Raw genomic sequence first — 17,985 nt, forward strand, 5'->3', positions numbered from 1 at the left:
AATTGTATTCATTAATGCTATGCAGTGTGAAGCAGGCAGCGGACTCGTTCTCTATCATGTCTATGGTGTTGGATATTGTATCTTTGTTTATTCATAACCAACTCCAGTCATTGAGTCAACACCTCCCCTCGCGGCCACCCTTTTACTGTAAAAGCGACCAGTTACGTTAAGCATGTTAACTTGAATTTGAAATCGGTATTTGTACTAGGAAGAAGTTGATCAACTATAAACTATGGAATCCGAGAAGGGACATTGTCGCCCTCTCAAATACAAGCAAAATGTCGCGTTTTAGTCAATACGTTATAACACATACTATACTCAATATTTTAACACAGCGCGATGAAATGTCGCATTGTCGCGTTTTATTAGTTACTGCGAAATTTAAAAACTATCACAAGCATGATTATTTTTCGATGTTTTTAAAGGGCTGAGATACCAGGGATCGAACTCAAAACATCAATAAATTAACGTACATGTGGCCTTGAAGTCTGGGTTAAGAGTCCTTGGTTAATGGAATGGATGTATTCAAACTGGCCATTTTGCTGAAAATTATTATGATTGAGTTGGTGTATGTTTGAAACGATACAAGTACATGTGTATCGCTTGGTATAGTATCGTCTGAGAAAATTATCGATATATTGTGAATCATGGCATGTCCAGGATTAATTATATAGGATTCAAATAGAACTGAAAAACAGATATCACAACACATTATTGTAATGAAATACCTTGCTAATTTACCAAGCTCCCTAAACCGGGAGTAGAGTGGAGTGGAGTAGAGCGGAGCAGAGCACATTGGAGCGGAGCGGAGTGGAGTGGAGTAGAGTGAGAGGAGTCAGTGAGGGAGGGTTGGTTTCTGGCACTCCAAGGGTACGCAACTCTGCCAAGCGATTTCATCGTTTTTAATATCGTAATGACAACAGTCCATTTGTATGGCGTTGTCCCAAGAAGAATATCAATCTCAAAGCCGACCTAAACTGTCTGTGAGGTGCTGGATGGTTAAGTGATATTACCATCTCATTCTACCTGGTATCCATCCACTGCTGGCTGAACAGAGGCAGATGTCGGACAAATTCATCAGCGTCGGAGAGGACTGTACCAAGAACTTGTCAGGAGCCAAACTGTCGAACATAGTGACCCATTCGAGGACTTCACCTGATGTTTAAGCCGACGTGGCCTGAATTTTAACAATATTTCAGTTTTTTCACAACCTGTCAGCTTGATATCGGTGAAATGTTTAAAGTGATGAATGTGTATGGTGCTGGGATTCGAACCTATGATCATAGTTATCTGGTGTGACTAAGAGACACAACTCTGCACAGCAAATTGCCCCGCCTTGAATGACCGGGCCACGCTGTGCCTTGATTACAATGAATGGTAGCGCTAATAATTTGTCTTGCTGCTAAAACACTTGATTGGCTAGATGCATTTACAATATATAAAATAATTTTCAAAACAACAATGAAAGATTTGCATTAGGTTAAGAAAAGCAGCCCCCATTACGAGTACTACTTCATTTTAAAAACCATTGGAGGTAACAAAAGACCACTGAAGTCTGAAATAGAGTATAACATTTTCTGCGCATGCGTAGTGTAATTGACTTTCTACACATGCGCACAGGAAATCGAAAAGGGCGACAACGTGACAATGCGACATATTCAATATGTCGCGTTGTCGCATTGTCGCGTGTTGCGTTTTAGTCTATGTGTTATAAAACAAACTATACTCAATATTTTAACAATGCGCGACACGCTTTGATGAAATGTCGCGTTGTCGCATTGTCGCGTTTTAGTCACTTTTAGGCTTTTTTTTACTCATCTTAGATAGGGCGACAATGCGACAACGCGACATATTTTTACCTTGAAAATTGTCGCTATGTCGCATTGTCGCCCTTTGGAGGAATAGAAAAATATTATTCAAAACGCGACATCGCGACAATGCGACAAATGGGCGAAATGTCGCGTTGTCGCATTGTCGCGCTTTGGTTAATTTTGCCTCATTTTGCTTGTATTTGAGAGCGCGACAATGCGACAATGTCCCTTCCAGGATTCCATAACAAACACTTTTCATTCATACTACTTACAAGTTCTAGAATGTCTCACAATGGTAAGTTTTCAGCGAATTCTGACTAATTGATTACTAATTGATTACCAGTGAATTTGTTAAATGTACGCACCACTCTCTTAAAATTGCATAATGAAGGATATGCATAATAGTTGACAGGAATATATGATGTAATTAGATGATCATATGATGATGATGATGATGATATGCAATAGGCAAAAGATTTACTTATGGATGTCCCTGCCATGTAAAAAACAGGTAAAGACTGCATGTTACGAAGAAGAAGAAGAAGAAGAAGAAAATATTTTTATTTGTGTGTCACATGTTATATATAAAACATACTTAGACTTTAAAACATTCAATAAAATGTAACATCCGGCCATATGGCCTATGAGACACAAGGCACTATATTATATCTAAAACCGATAGTAGTAAATAAGATATCACAGCTTTGTAAGCAACAATGGAGTGTGGTATATTTATTTAATTACATGACTACAAAGTGCGTTTGCGTATGGTTACGGAGAAGAAAGAGTTATTATTTGTGTGTCACATGTTATATATGACACAAACATAGATACCTTAAGACACTTGATATAAAATATAACATGTTACGGCTGTGACACTGTGACGGTTGGCGGTTGCGCTTGAAATCTTGGACACTATAGGACATAAGTTCTATATAAATGTTCTACATAGACTGTTATGTAACTAAAAAATCTATGTATTTTTGTTAATAACCCTGCCTTAATAAAATATATAATTTATTACTAAGTGATTGTTTGTATTCATTACTGATTATATGTTTTTGAAATAAAACTCATTCCGAGTATGTACTTACAATGTTTATTAATGCAGACTTGTTCTCGTCACTATGTGGCTGGAATAATGCCAATGTGACGTAAAGCCCAACTCAACTCAACTCAACATTACTGATTAATGGGTTAAACCATTACAGACTGAGGTAATCAGTATGCTAAAGTGTGTGCAGTCAACCAGAAATGATGTTGCTGTAAGCTGTGGATGTTTTGGGATGTGGAAGTTTTGGGGGGATACCTAGGCACCTGTACGACAGGTTTTACGTGTGTACAACACTGTTATTACTTCATCAGGTCACACACAACAAAAGGTGAATTAAAATGATCTGAAACGTGCGAACATGTCTAGCAGTTTGGTATTATCCAAAATAACCAGGTCAGCAATGACAAGAAATTTAATACAATTATATAAAGATAATTGTCTATACCTGCGGTACACTGTATTTTGTAATGGATTATACTATATTCGATTTAGGTCCCTGATTAATAGAATACATAGTATTACAAGCACGTCCGTACAAGCCATTGGTATTCCAACGCGGTGTTGTAGTCAGTTCGCAAAGTTGGACTGTGTGCATCATCAGGCGAGGTTGTGTTCAACTGGTGGAGGTAGGTAGGCAGCGTTGCCTTTGACAATATTTCCTCCCTTCGTTTATTTTCAGTTTAACTGTTATACATTACTTTTCTGTGATTTGAAGATCCGGGTTAGAATTGTTTTTCAGTAACTCATGATTATCGTAAGAGGCGACTAACTGGATCGGGTTGTCAGGCTCGCTGGTTTGGTTGACACGTCTTGCGCAGATCAAAGCTTATATTGGATCACTGGATTGTCTGGTCCAGATTCGATTATTTACAGACCGCCGCCCTATAGTTGGAATATTGCTGAGTGCGGCGTTACCAACAACAACAGCAAATCAGTTTTATAATCAGGGTTTATAGTCCCAAAGTTTGGTGACCTAATTGAACACCTGGCTGACCTCATTTCACAGGGATCAATGACCTTGTACTGAGCTGACCGTGGGAAAAAATAATGTTATTAATGTTAACGGAACTTCCCCAGTAACAGAAAAGATTTCAATAAGGGATATGCTATTTATCAATTTATGCTGGAACCCAAACGCATAGAAGGGAACTGTTTGGATACCTTAAAACAAGGCAACCTTCATTTGGAGTTACATTTAAGTCAGCGCTTCCGGAAGGTATCAACTGTCTCATTTACAGCGAGGATCAGTTGATGTTTAAGTGGACGAAGCACGTAACATTAGCAACACCATGAATACACGAGAACTACAATGCCTCTTGAACAAAGACAGTGTTACTAAAGTGATGAAAATCAAAGTGCTTGCTGCCGATCAGTTACCACGGACCATATCCACATATCCCAAAGGATACATTCTGAATAACCAAGCCTCTCATCAACCTGGACAACACTGGATAGCTATTTGGATGCAAGATTCAAAACGCACAGAATTTTTTGACAGTTTGGGAAGAAAGCCTGAGTATTATCAAAGGACATTCCACATATTTCTACAAAGGAATGGTGCTTCTTTCCAACACAATACACGGATACTTCAAAGTAAAAACAGTAAAACTTGTGGACTGTATGCTTTGTTTTATTGATGATGAAAGCCATTGGACATTCACTGAATGATATTATTGATCGTTTTACTTTCAACCCAAGGTTAAACGATATGCTAGTGTATAGATATGTGTCTTCATTATGTGTTACTTATAGTTAACGTGGTCCTCCTCCTTAAGAGATGTCTATGTACCCATCAAACTGAAAAATGTACAGACTGTGGATATCTATATAAAGGACAGAAACGGTGATTTAGCTTCATTTAGCCGTGGACCAGTGATAGTGACACTTCATCTGAAACCTCTGTGTGAGAGTCAGTATTCATTCTGAACAAGAAAATGAACAGTAGATGCTGGAGACCCTATCTGGACGACCCTAAGAAATGGACCAAATATTACTATTTACAGGCTAAAGGATATCCAAACTTTGGGACTATAAACACCACCCACCCCGCCGTGATATTGCTGAAATATTGCTAAAAGCGGAGTAAAAACCCAACTCACTCACTCACTCAAATGCATCACTATGTTTCTTCTTTCATTTTCGTATCGCGATAAAGCGGGAATATAGGTAAATATGGCGTTAAACACGACTCAACTACATGTACATGACTCACGACTGACGTCATCACATTATAAACTGTCTGTAGTCCTGCTAATGTTTCACGTGTCTGACGTTTGTGGCAGATTGAAATAAGCGACGCACTCGTGACAAGACTCGCTAGTCCCCTGCTCTACATCATGTGTCATTATAATATATAAATACATTCTACATTGTAAAACAAAAGGACCATAGACATACCGGCCGCGAAAACAAAGGGTTTTGTTGCAAAAATGAATATCATCCGTGACAAAAATGACAAAGCGAAGGAAGTGGTCAGCCCTACCAATCCCACATGTCCACTGATAAAGGACCCGCCCCCTTTAATAGTGCCAGCTCACAGAGATACTATATACTACCCTGGGGATACCCCCATCCGACATTCCCCTATCCGAACTGGACAGTCCTTGTCTAGTTCCACTAATCCCGTGCTGTAGGCAGGGAATGAAGCATCACATTTGAGTGAGTGACTGACCGAGTGAGTTAGGTTTTACGCCGCTTTTAGCAAAATTTCAGCAATATCACGGCGGGGGACATCAGAAATGGGCGTCACACAATGTATCCATGTGGGGAATGGAACCTGGGCCTTCACCGTGACGAGCTAACGCTTTGACCACTAGACTACCCCACCGCCCCAATCCCATTTGAACGTCGTATAGGATTACGCGTCCGCGGGATTGTACCATGGTCCTTGGTTTAAAAAAAAAAAATTAATTATCGTGATATTTTATTTTGTTTTTATATTAGTTCATTTTCACGAAGTGCAGTTATTACGAAAGACTAACGCTGGCACTTTTATAGCATAAAATATGTTCTTCAGCGAAATTAATTTTGTCGTTTCGATTATTTGTTGGGATTATTTCCTTGTTATTTCCATTATTTTCTCGTTGCTTCAAACTTCTTCAAAAGTTTTAAATTTCAAGTATTTTATGCAACAAAATTGGCAGCATTGGGCCTTCGTAAAGTATAGCATATTAGGAAAAATATCTTAAAAATATTTCCATACACTGCATACTTTACAAAAATAATGAGATGGACATGTCTTATAGTTGGACTTGATCTGTAGACCAACGGCATAAGTAACGTTGAGGTTGCTCAACGAGGGATGACTGAACAGGTCTCAACCCATGATGGACTACGCTGATGGAGTTCGTTGCTAATCATTTATAAACTTCCCCCTTTAGACGTCCACACGCTTCTAGGTGTCCTCGAAACGACGTACATTCTCAAGGGATGATATACCTGGAGTGGTGGATCTTGGTTGCGTGCTGAAAGCATTGTCCTACCAAGTTCATTCTTCAGAGCGTTCTCAGATCTCGCTTGAGATATGGCTATTGTATAGACGATGTGACGTGCGGGGAGTCGTTGAGCGTCCATAATTTAATGTATGTTATGAATATTTTGACTAAGTAGTTGCGGTTGAAAGTCTTCCTTGTCTTGGGTCATCCTTAAGGTTCCAATTTCTCGTCGTGCATGTCGTCAGTGGCAACGGAAGGTGTTTCATTCCGCGGTGTTGGTGTCATGTCCGCATGCATGGTAGCTGGGGTGAGTGTGGTGGTCGGGTTCTCACCTTCAGTTGTGGAAGCGAGAACACGAGACAAAAAGCGATAGGTCGGGACGAGAAAACGATAGATCGGGACGAAAAAGTGATAGGGCGGGACAAGAAAGCGATAGGGCGGGACAAGAAAGCCATACTGCCTTAAGTGAGCCTTTACAGCTGATGAAAGACGATGACTCCGCAGTGCCCAATTTTGTTAATTTGTATCAACCGTGGATACCTAGTCACACTGAAGCTGGCAGAAATGTCATTAAATATTCGTAAATAGGATACAACGACTAACATCCTTCAAGTCAGCGAGTCTGACCACCCGACCCCGTAAGTCGCCTCTTACATCAAGAACGGTTTGCTGGAAACCAATACTAAGCGGGATCTTTACGGGTCTGCATTTCGTTTAGCAAGTTGGCATGGTCAGCCACACAGGTTATCAGCAACATCGTCGACGATGATTTTCATGTGACTGGATGTGAACAGGAATATTCAAGTTACGTCAATGCATCCCAGAACCATCAAACATTACCAGTATTGTTTGTCAGCTGTTTAACGCCATATTCAGCAATATTACAGCTAAATGGCGGCCGTCTGTAAATAATCGAGTCGGGATAATGACATGTGTAAAGTTGCTGTTAACCACGTCTGATCACCTGATCCCGTTAGTCGCCTTTATCAACAAGCATGATCTACGCTATTAGGATACGATAACAATCATGTGTCAACCAAGTCAGCGAGCCTGACCACCCGATCCCGTTCTTACGACAAGCATGGGTTACTGAAGACCAATTCTAACCCGGATCCTCACTCGTATACATGTACTTGTATACTTTTATTAATTTGTGGAGTTGCATTTATTCAGAAGGGCAATAATGCTAATTCACGGAAACGTTTGCAGAAATTCAATTTCCATGTTTCCATTTTTAACTGCATGCCATTTGTATTTTTAACGATTAAAAGCATCACATATATTCATCACGCGGGACTTAATCGTGCTGAATCAATAACATATTCTTCTCTTGTTTCAGTGACGTAGTAACGTGATCATGCCCAAGGTCATCATAGACGCCGACACTGGAGTGGATGATGCTTTGGCCATCATGTATTCCTTGTCGTCTCCATATATTGAGGTCCTCGCTATAACATGTACGTGGGGGAACACGAGTCTGGAAAACAGTTGTCGGAACGCCGTGCGAGTTGTCGACCTTTGTGAAAAACAGGTGCGTTGCAGTGGATCCCTTGTGAGTATCACGTGGAGATGTGGGACTGAATGGATAACAATTGCTTTTTACGGGAGCTCCTGTATGTCATTGTTAAAATATACCCGTGAAGATCCGGGATAGAATTGGTTTTCAGTAACCCATGCTTGTCGTAAGACTGACTGACTGAGTTTGGTTTTACGCCGCTTTTAGCAATATTCCAGCAACATCACGGCGGGGGACACCAGAAATGGGCTTCACACATTGTACCCATGTGGGGATTCGAACCCGGGTCTTCGGCGTGACGAGCCAACGCTTTAACCACTAGGCTACCCCACCGCCCCGCTTGTCGGAAGAACGAGATCGGGTGGTTAGGCTCGCTGACTTGGTTGACACATAATTGTCATCGTATCCCAATAGCGTAAATGGATGTTCATGCTGTTGATCACTGGATTGTCTGACTAATGTCATGTTGCTGGAATATTGATGAGTGCGGTGATCAACAACATGAGCATCGATCTACGCAATTGGGATACGATGACGTCACCCATGTCTGATGTCATGGGTTGCTTAAGTCTATCCCAAATCTTCACGGGTCGGCTAATGACGTGTGGAAATTGAGATCTCGAAAACCAAGGATCACAGATCGATGCTCATGATGTTGATCGCTGGATGGTGGCAGAATAGTGGTAAGGTTCTGTGCCTTGTATGTCACGGATGATGTTAGACATACTGTCCATCAGTATTTGTAGTACATGTATTTCAATCTGAGGGATTCCAGTTTCAAAAACAAGTATCCGTAAACAAAGTAATATGGAAAAAACGTTATAGTGAACAAGTGCTGTTTATTCATCGAGGTACCTATCTACAGCGGAAGCAGCAAAGCCCTTATGGGACTGGCTCCAGATTTGGGACCTGATCGTTACACCATCCATGGCGCCGATGGTATGGGCGACGTTGATTGGAAGAATACCGTCGACACTAGCGTTATTCAACGTGAAAACGCCGTTACAGCGTTGACAAATATGGCCAGACAACATCCTGGTAAGTTGAGTGAGTGAGTGAGTGAGTTAAGTGAGTGAGTTAAGTGAGTGAGTGAGTGAGTTAAGTGAGTGAGTTGAGTGAGTGAGTGAGTTAAGTGAGTAAGTGAGTTAAGTGAGTGAGCTAAGTGAGTGAGTGAGTGAGTGAGTTAAGTGAGTTCAGTGAGTGAGTGAGTTAAGTGAGTGAGTGAGTTAGGTGAGTGAGCGAGTGAGTTAAGTGAGTGAGTTAAGTTAAGTGAGTGAGTGAGTTAAGTGAGTGAGTGAGTGAGTTAAGTGAGTGAGTGAGTGAGTTGAGTGAGTGGGTGAGTGAGGTTGGTGTGAGAGTCTTTGAACAGTGTGTGAAGATTAACTGGTAAACAGATGTAGTATGGTACATCCATACTGCATTTCTTGGACCGAATGACACTCTGCGTCTGATCATGCGTAGATGTCAGTAAAGATTAAAGAATTTTAAATCAAACGTGGCACCACATGTCTTTTAACCTGGAATCCCCTACCCCTCCTCAACCCCACCTAACACACGCGCCACCCCCACCCCCAACCCGCCCCACTTTATACAATATTCCTCACACTCCCAGATGGGCCCTTTCATCATCATCATCATCATCATTCTTTGGGGGAATTTTGCACAAATATGGGGAAAGAAATAGCGGTTTCAAACACACGTTTGAATTCGTACCATATCTTTATTCAGACCTACAAGTGAAACATTTAAGATATGTTTAAAAACATGCAGTGTGTGTATCAAGTGTGAAATCACTCACCGAACTAGCTGAAATAACAATCTCGTTCCAACACTAAACTATTGTATCGAATACTCTTTTCAAAGTTCATTGTGGCTTATATTTGGGGCTTGATGGTCCCTTTTTCGAATCCTCGACTATCGTTTCCCCGAGTGCTGGATCGTCGGGGCGGTTGGGTAGCCTAGTGGTTAAAGCGTTCGCTCGTCACACCGAAGACCCAGGTTCGATTCCCCACATGGGTACAATGTGTGAAGCCAATTTCTGGTGTCCTCCGCCGTGATATTGCTGGAATATTGTGAAAAGCGGCCTAAAACCATACTCACTCTCCCACATTTGTACACAGAGGTTCCCTATTGTTCACGGTAACTTCACATTTACAGAAAATCTCCAACCGAGGCGCTACCATTTCTTTGGCCATGCCGTTATTTGATCTCCCACCCCCTGCTTCTGTTTGAGTGTTCGGAGTCCCTCCTTGGTATCCAATGTCTTCATCCATTTGCAGGTGAAATATCACTGGTGACGTTGGGCTCCCTGACAAATGTTGCGCTGGCGATCAACTCAGACCACGAATTTGCTACCAATATAAAGGACGTGTATATGATGGGTGGGAATATAGACGGTAAGTATGCAATCATCTTAGTATGCGTTTCTTTCGAGAACAATATCATCTGAATATGGGTTTACAGCGAAAGGTGGACTAGGGTCAGACGTCGACATTGTTTTTTTTCAGTCCAATCCGGTGTTGTGCAACCGTGCTATAAAAACGACCACTATTTTGATTTTCATTTCTTAAAAATGAGTATAATAAGACACAATAGCGCTCTTGTTGTCTTTTTTAAAAAAACTCCCAAAGTTCTATTTGGGTATGTTCAAAATGTAAATATGTAAACCAGTGAACCATCATTCTACAGTGAATAGTTTTACTCTGCAATATTCCAGCTATATGGAGGCGGTCTGTAAATAATCGAGTCTGGACCAGACAATCCAGTGATCAGCAGCATGAGCATCGATCTACTTAAATGGGATACGATGACATGTGTCAACCAAGTCAGCGAGTCTGACCACCCAATCCCGTTAGTCGCCTCTTACAACAAACATGGGTTACTGAAGATCAGTTCTAACCCGGATCCTCACTGGTGGACCCATTCGTGACCAACTCGTGTTATTCCGGGACAAACCGAATAGCTTCTTGGAGGTTACGGAAAGAGGCGAGTGGTGACGAATGAGATGAACCATCATTGAAAGTGACGCCATGTAATTGTGTGTGGCTGGGACAAAGAGCTGAGGGTTAAGTGTTTGTTGGAGAAAGGCAGATTTGAGATTAGGTTGGGCATCAGGGACTACACGCAGAGTTGCACATCTTCAACGTTCCACACACAGACAGTAAACATAACTTTTTAATGATAAAGGTCCATGAAGATTACGGTACAAAAAACATCCACCATTTTCTTCGAAAGAACTGACACAAGAACACATTTTATAATTATTATCTTTTACAGCTCGAAATACAATGCGGCATAGTTTGGAATTTGGGTTGGTTGGTTGGTTTGCTGTATACAGTTCTAGAGAATTCTCGCAACAGCCATGCCACACCACAATCACTTAGACATTGCGGAAAACCCTTCATAGCTTACGGCATCCTACCGAAAACACCAGAAACAAACAAAGGGGAGGTAACTCTAACCTACTCGGTGTCACCCCATTAGTCATACGACCCATTATTCACAGGTGTTAAAGAAACACATAGGTAAATGGAATGACCCATATAAAACGAGTGAGTGAGTTTAGTTTTACGCCGCACCCAGCAATATTCCAGATATATGGCGGCGGTCTGTATATAATCGAGTCTGGACAAGGCAATCCAGTGATCAACATCATGAGCATCGATTTACGCAATTTGGAACCGATGACATGTGTCAACCAAGCCTGACCACCCGATCCCGTTAGTCGCTTCCTTCGACAAGCATTCGTTGCTGAAGACCAATTCTAACCAGGATCTTCACGGGTTGGGTACTTGGGATGCAAGAGCAACATCTTTAGGATGCTCGCAAATTTGCCATGTTTTCCCTGAATCATGTCAATCACATCCGTGTCAAAAGGGACAGAAAATTCAGTGATGTAATGATACAATTTCATTAGTTTTATAAAATTCGGGTTTGTTGGTTTGTTTACCCCTGTGGCTGTATACGGGCCTAATCGAAAGAATTTTTAATTATCATTTTCCGTGGTGCCATGGACATATTCTGGGTCGTATCATGGATGGACTTGGAGTCAAAACTACAAGCATGGAGAACACGGAGCTACAGATAACTTTTTGGGTCATTGAGTTATGTACTCGCTTGTGTTCATCTCATTTGGGTTTAGGTGTTTGTTGTTTATATTTGATTAGTAATGTGAGAAACGATAAGAAAGACTGCAAGTTGCCAAGTTCATGTGCTGTAATAGAACCTTTCAATATACCTTAACATTTTTGTGTGTAAGCATGTAAGATCAAACATATTGAGTATTTACAAAAATTCAAGCGTACATGTACGCAACAGACTTAATAGGAATTGAGTTTTCACATACATATATTGCGTAATTTACGCAGATACGCAGCTTATCTGTACCTCTGCGGGTAAGGACCGAGCAACGCCATCATAATACTGTTGTCAGCAAGTCAAAACATTGATTACACAAAAGTCTCGTGTCCAGCCGACTGGGTTCCGTCCTATTGTGCAACTTAGTACAATAACCAGTCCAGAATTTTGACACTAACTCATTCAACTGGATATCCAAATATTAATCCGTATTATTTGATACATCTAATCACTTTTATATTGCAACACTACCCTCCTTCTAATCCTTGAAAACACGCCGTGCAGCGTCCTCTGTCGTACAGCGTGTTCTGACAAACGGAAATCGTGGAAATCTCAAAACGAGGCTCGGCCGCTAGAAAAGTTTGGCGGTCTGGTACGGATTTGATATTATATAAATCACATTGTACGTTACACATATGCATTGTATAAGCTCACAGAACACATAACAGGTGTAACCAGTGAGCCAGATGAATTGTGAATCATTTTACGACCTCACCAAACGGGCAGTCCGTGACGTCTTAGTTAAAGTCATGCTGCCGAAACCTCGCCACAAAATATAGAAATACGATTGAAATTAAATTCTCATTTTCTTATGGAACAAGGAATTGGAATTTAGTGTAACCATTGTTGTTTGTAGTGTCTCTTTTCACTTTCACACGAGAAAATTCGGATCGGCTAAAAAGTAGGTCATTGTCTGAATTAGTTAATGAGACTCATGTTTAGGTATGGCCATCGCTGGAGATCCATTGACAAGGTTTTGGGCAGTCTTGTTAAGTTCATTGTAGTATCTCCATTATCATCGTTATATTTATGGTAGTGGTAGTTTAGAAAGTTAAAATTAATTGGTGCAATTTGAATTTTCCTTTTTCCAATTCAAGGACTTGGCGATTATGTTTTGAAAGAGTTCAACTTCAGTCTCGACCCGGAAGCAGTTGACATTTGCCTCAGCAACATGAAGAACATCCACATTCTGTCACGTGACACGGCCGATTTGACGGAATTTCCAAAGGTACACAGCAACTCTTTATTCTTATATGCACCTTATTCTATTACTTCTACTACCTCTCCTGCTGGCATCACTACTCCTACTACTACTGCTACTACTACTACTACTACTACTACTACTACTACTACTACTACTACTACTACTACTACTGCTGCTACTACTACTACTACTACTGCTACTACTACTTCTTATACTACTCCTACTACTGCTACTACTGCTACTACCATTACTACTACTACTACTACTACTACTACTACTACTACTACTACTACTACTACTACTACTACCATGGTCAGTTGCTGGCGATCTATAGCCAGGCTGTATAATGTGCCGTGTTTAGAAATATCTTTTTATGGTTAATTCCGTGATATTCAAGCTATTTTACTGTCTTTTGTTGACAGGTATATACAGTTTAAGCTTGTTTTAATTAATATAAAGTTTTCATAGTCACGATATTGTTGAAGTACTTTAATACTGAAATATTTTTAATCACTCACTAACTCACTACTATGGTGTTGCTGGTGGATTAATGGTGGCACAAAGGGTCGCAAACACCCCACGGCGACAGCATTTCACAAAAAGAGCTTTTCCTTATTTCTCCTTGTCCTTGCAGAAGGGGCGGTGGGGTAGCCTAATGGTTAAAGCGTTGGCTCGTCACGCCGAAGACCCGGGTTCGAATCCCCACATGGGCACAATGTGTGAAGCCCATTTCTGGTGTCCCCCGCCGTGATGTTGCTGGAATATTGCTAAAAGCGGCGTAAAACCAAACTCAGTCAGTCAGTCAGTCCTTGCAGAAACATTCCAATATTTTCCCCATTTTATTTTGGAACATAATCATTTTTAAAAGAAACAACAAACCAATCTTATCCCCGAGGACCGCCTTCTGGTGCAGTGGTTAGAGCGTCCGCCCGGAGAGCGGAAGGCCCCTGGTTCGATCTCCGGCCGCGTCATACCAAAAGACGTTAAAATATGCTACTGGTTGGCCCAGCCTGGCGCTCGGTATTAATGGGTACAACAAGGACTGGTCGGCTCGGAGTCAGTATAATGAGTCTGAGTGGGGTATTTATGCTTAACTGCGGCATGGTATCTCAGTGGGCTAGCATTATAAAAGCAGCTTAAGTCTGGGCTAGTACAAGCAGCCACACATACACACGCATGACGTCGTCATATGAGCGAAATATTCTTAAGTAGGACGATAAACCCAATTTCACCTCACCTGAGGATCCCTTCCCCTCACGAATGCCAAAAGACCGATCCCTGGCATCAAAGGTGTTTTCATGTTGCAGGAATGGGTGACAGAGCAACTTAACGTCAACACGAAGAAGGCTCACTTCACGAAGCGAATCCTCCAAGACAGGATTGCAAGCCCGCACTTCTCCGGGGTACGAATATGCGACTTTGCTCTCATGGTTGCTATTGCGCATCCGGAAGCTGTCACAACGAGCGAGGCACGCGCTGTAATAGAGCTCTCTGGCAAATCACGGTCTCTTTTGAAACTGGAATGGGGTTCCAAAAACTCCAACGTCACTATGTACAAAGCTTTTCGTTATGAAGTGCTGATGGATGGCTTCAGAGATATGTTAAACGACTGAACTTACGAAAGTATCACCTCATGCATTGCTGCATGATATTACAAAACTAATAAATTAATCTAAATATAAACATAAGCATCTGTTCTTATAAATATATCCATTCAAGGTGATCTGAGCGCCCTCCGCTAGGAATCTGGAGTAAGTTTAATGATCCAATTAGAGTTGGGTCTCCGTTCTTGTCGGTACAAGTTAGGGAAGCATTCAGACCAGAATTTCTAATTCTAAACCTAACGATCAGTTCCGAATGTAAACAAAATCTTCCTGAGTCGGTCAGTGAGTTTAGTTTTACGCCGTTTATAGCAACATTACAGCAATATCGCGGCGTCGGACACCTGAAATGGGCTTGACACATTGTACTCATGTGTGCCAAAAACACACACACACACACACACACACACACACACACACACACACACACACACACACACACACACACACACACACATCTGCTCTAGCATAATGGCCCATTTCTTCTGTTCGGAGCACTGAACGAGTGAGTGAGTGAGTTTAGTATTACGCCGCTTTTAGCAATATTCCAGCAATATGACGGCGGGGGTCACCAGAAATGGGCTTGTGGAGAATCGAACCCGGGTCTTCGGCGTGACGAGCGAACGCTTAAACCACCAGGCTACCCCACCGCCGAATAGCTGGGGCTGGCCGATTATACATCCAACCTTGCAAGTACAATCTGTAGGTCAGACAAGCGTCCTGGAGGGATCTAATCAAGATTCGTTCTTGCTTTGACAGCTAAGACCCCTAAAATACCTTAAACTGACTCAATTCTTCTGTGTTATAAATCTCCAGCCAGTGATTTATTCTGTTTCTAGGAAACCAGAAATGTGTTTCACATATTATACAAGTATGAGTAATTCTAGGAAGAACACTGACGCGTTTTCATCCCAAGCCAAATGTGTCAAACTTGTGCGATGGTACGACAATTCACCAACCACCATGCAGCGAATGTGTAGCATATAAACTGGACTTGGCTAGTTTCGGAAAACATGATGATAATCTTTCTACCACAGGGGCGTGTCAAGCTTAGAAACAGCGGTAGAAAGACATATACGTATATAGACCCAACCCTAGTACTATATAAAAGGAAAGGGATGCAGGCATTTTCTCCAAAACCATCGGCAACCATACTCACTTGTCGGCCATAGACGGCCTTGACATTCAAGTGATCTGAGCTGATCCGCAGAAACTGAATTGGGCCATCCGATTGGTGGAAAATATAATATACTGTAAGATTTTGCCTGTTTGCTAATGGGCGCGAAATATGAACTTTGCAATATTCCTTCTATTTTGGATGATGTGCGGAACAGTAAATTGATAAGAATAATTTTAGAGGTTGTAAAAATGCATTCGATATTGATTCATTTTTTGGAAATTATATTTATAAATATTTAACCTAAAAAATTATTCTTACTAATTTGCTGCTCATTTCACTTAAATGTCAAGGCCACCTATGGCCGACAAGTGAGTATGATTGCCGATCGTTTTGGAGAAAATGCCTGCTTACTGTCGAGGAAATGATTTACAGATGTTGCAATAAGTTGTTAGACCCGTGGAATGCCGCTGCCGATCGAATCTAGCTCTACATATGTGCTGTCAACGTGGCTGGAATTAATAAACGAATTTAAAAGGTGAGTTTTCGCTGTCTTGGGTGATCCATGATTTTGGCTTGGAATGGCGGAGGTAGATGTTTTTGGTGAGTCGTGACGTATAACTTTTGAAATAATGATCCGATTGTGACCATTTATAGCTCATTTTGTAGGAAAATCATCTCGCTTTCAATCCGTAGTCATCGACGGGGTCATAAAAATAGTTTACGAAGTGAAATCTAACTTGGATTGAGGAGGGGGTGGTTCCGTCGTTACATCCCTTTCCCTTTATATAGTACTAGGGTTGGGTCTATATACGTATATGTCTTTCTGCCGCTGTTTCAAAGCGTGACACGCCCTTGTGCTTTCTACGCTATTCAGACACGCTGACATGCGTCAGAAAATCCACTACCCGATCCCGTTAGTCGCCAAGAAGCATCAGGCGCTGACCCTGATCTGCACATGTAAAGGGCTTAGAGCAGTGTACCATCACGCTGTACACTCTGCGGAAATTGTTATTTTAAAAAAAAAAGACCAATATATTTGCAGTCACGTCTATCTAATGAGGACGTACCTGGCGTATATTATTCATATTATATCCCTCGGAGGAGTATCACAAGAATACCACGGAAAATGTCACAATAATAACTACACCAACTTCTCAATGCCTTTGAAAAATTTCAATGTCACAATAGATTACCTCTGAGCATATTATATCTAAATTATTCGAAGATCACAAGAGGAAGTAGTGTGTTAGTTCAGATTCCATATTTTGCTATAACTGCGACAGCCATTGCACAGGGCCCCGAAAAACATCGACAAAAATATACATTTCAAGAAAGAATCCGTTTACAATGGTTTCTCCTTAAATGATATTTTTCCCTTGGACAGAATTCGCCTACGGTAAAAGACAAAGTATGTTTTGTCAGTCAAGATTCAAGGTTCTTTTTTAAGAGAACCAGAAATGTTAGCCAGAGTCTACACGGTGCGAGTTCTTGAACTGACTTGGGAAATCAATATTTGTCTCTGGTCGTAATGAGGTTATATGTCAAGACAAGCTCAAACGCCGACAATGACAATTGGCAAGCAAATTGATTTCAGAAGGAAAATAACTACAATGTCTTGTGTCAGATGAGCCATTTTGGTTGTTCATCGAGAATGTCCACTGCTAAAGAAACCAAGTGTCATAAATTCTATATTTGTAGTATGTCTGTTAATCAATATTGTCACTAGTTTTTTTCCCAAGTTGAAACAAAATGTTAGCCCGTATATGAATCAGACTGACTGACTGACTGAGTTTGGTTTTACGCAGCTTTTAGCAATATTCCAGCAACATCACGGCGGGGGACACCAGAAATGGGCTTCACACATAGTAGGGGATTCGAACCAGGGTCTTCGGCGTGACGAGCCAACGCTTTAACCACTAGGTTACCCCACCACCCTATATGAATCAGAGGTGACACCAACAAATAACAAAGGAAGGTAATGTAATTATCATCTGTATTCTAAAATTTAAACTTCCACTGCCAGATACAGCCAAGTTCTGACTATAGCAGTACACAATATAGTAATCAAAATAACAATATCGACATAAATCATCACGTTCAAACTTGAG

General features: G+C 41.2%; 1 protein-coding gene across 1 annotated transcript; it reads left to right on the top strand.

Moving 5' to 3' along the window:
- Positions 1-7,656: 7,656 nt before the first annotated feature.
- LOC124282207 (probable uridine nucleosidase 1) lies at positions 7,657-14,769 on the top strand. Its single transcript, XM_046718165.1, has 5 exons — positions 7,657-7,830; positions 8,667-8,853; positions 10,095-10,211; positions 13,050-13,180; positions 14,464-14,769. The coding sequence occupies exons 1-5, from the start codon at positions 7,657-7,659 to the stop codon at positions 14,767-14,769; spliced, it is 915 nt and encodes a 304-aa protein (XP_046574121.1).
- The last annotated feature ends 3,216 nt before the right edge of the window (positions 14,770-17,985 follow it).

Source organism: Haliotis rubra, unplaced genomic scaffold (genome assembly GCF_003918875.1).
Source record: "Haliotis rubra isolate DU_JTF1 unplaced genomic scaffold, ASM391887v1 Scf296, whole genome shotgun sequence".
Lineage (NCBI taxonomy): Eukaryota > Metazoa > Mollusca > Gastropoda > Lepetellida > Haliotidae > Haliotis > Haliotis rubra.

Excerpts from the sequence above, each read along its gene's own strand:
- LOC124282207 (XM_046718165.1), top strand. The coding sequence starts at position 7,657 with ATGCCCAAGGTCATCATAGACGCCGACACTGGAGTGGATGATGCTTTG. Across the intron at positions 8,854-10,094 it reads TATGGCCAGACAACATCCTG|GTGAAATATCACTGGTGACG; the intron begins GTAAGTTGAGTG and ends ATCCATTTGCAG. Across the intron at positions 13,181-14,463 it reads ATTTGACGGAATTTCCAAAG|GAATGGGTGACAGAGCAACT; the intron begins GTACACAGCAAC and ends TTCATGTTGCAG.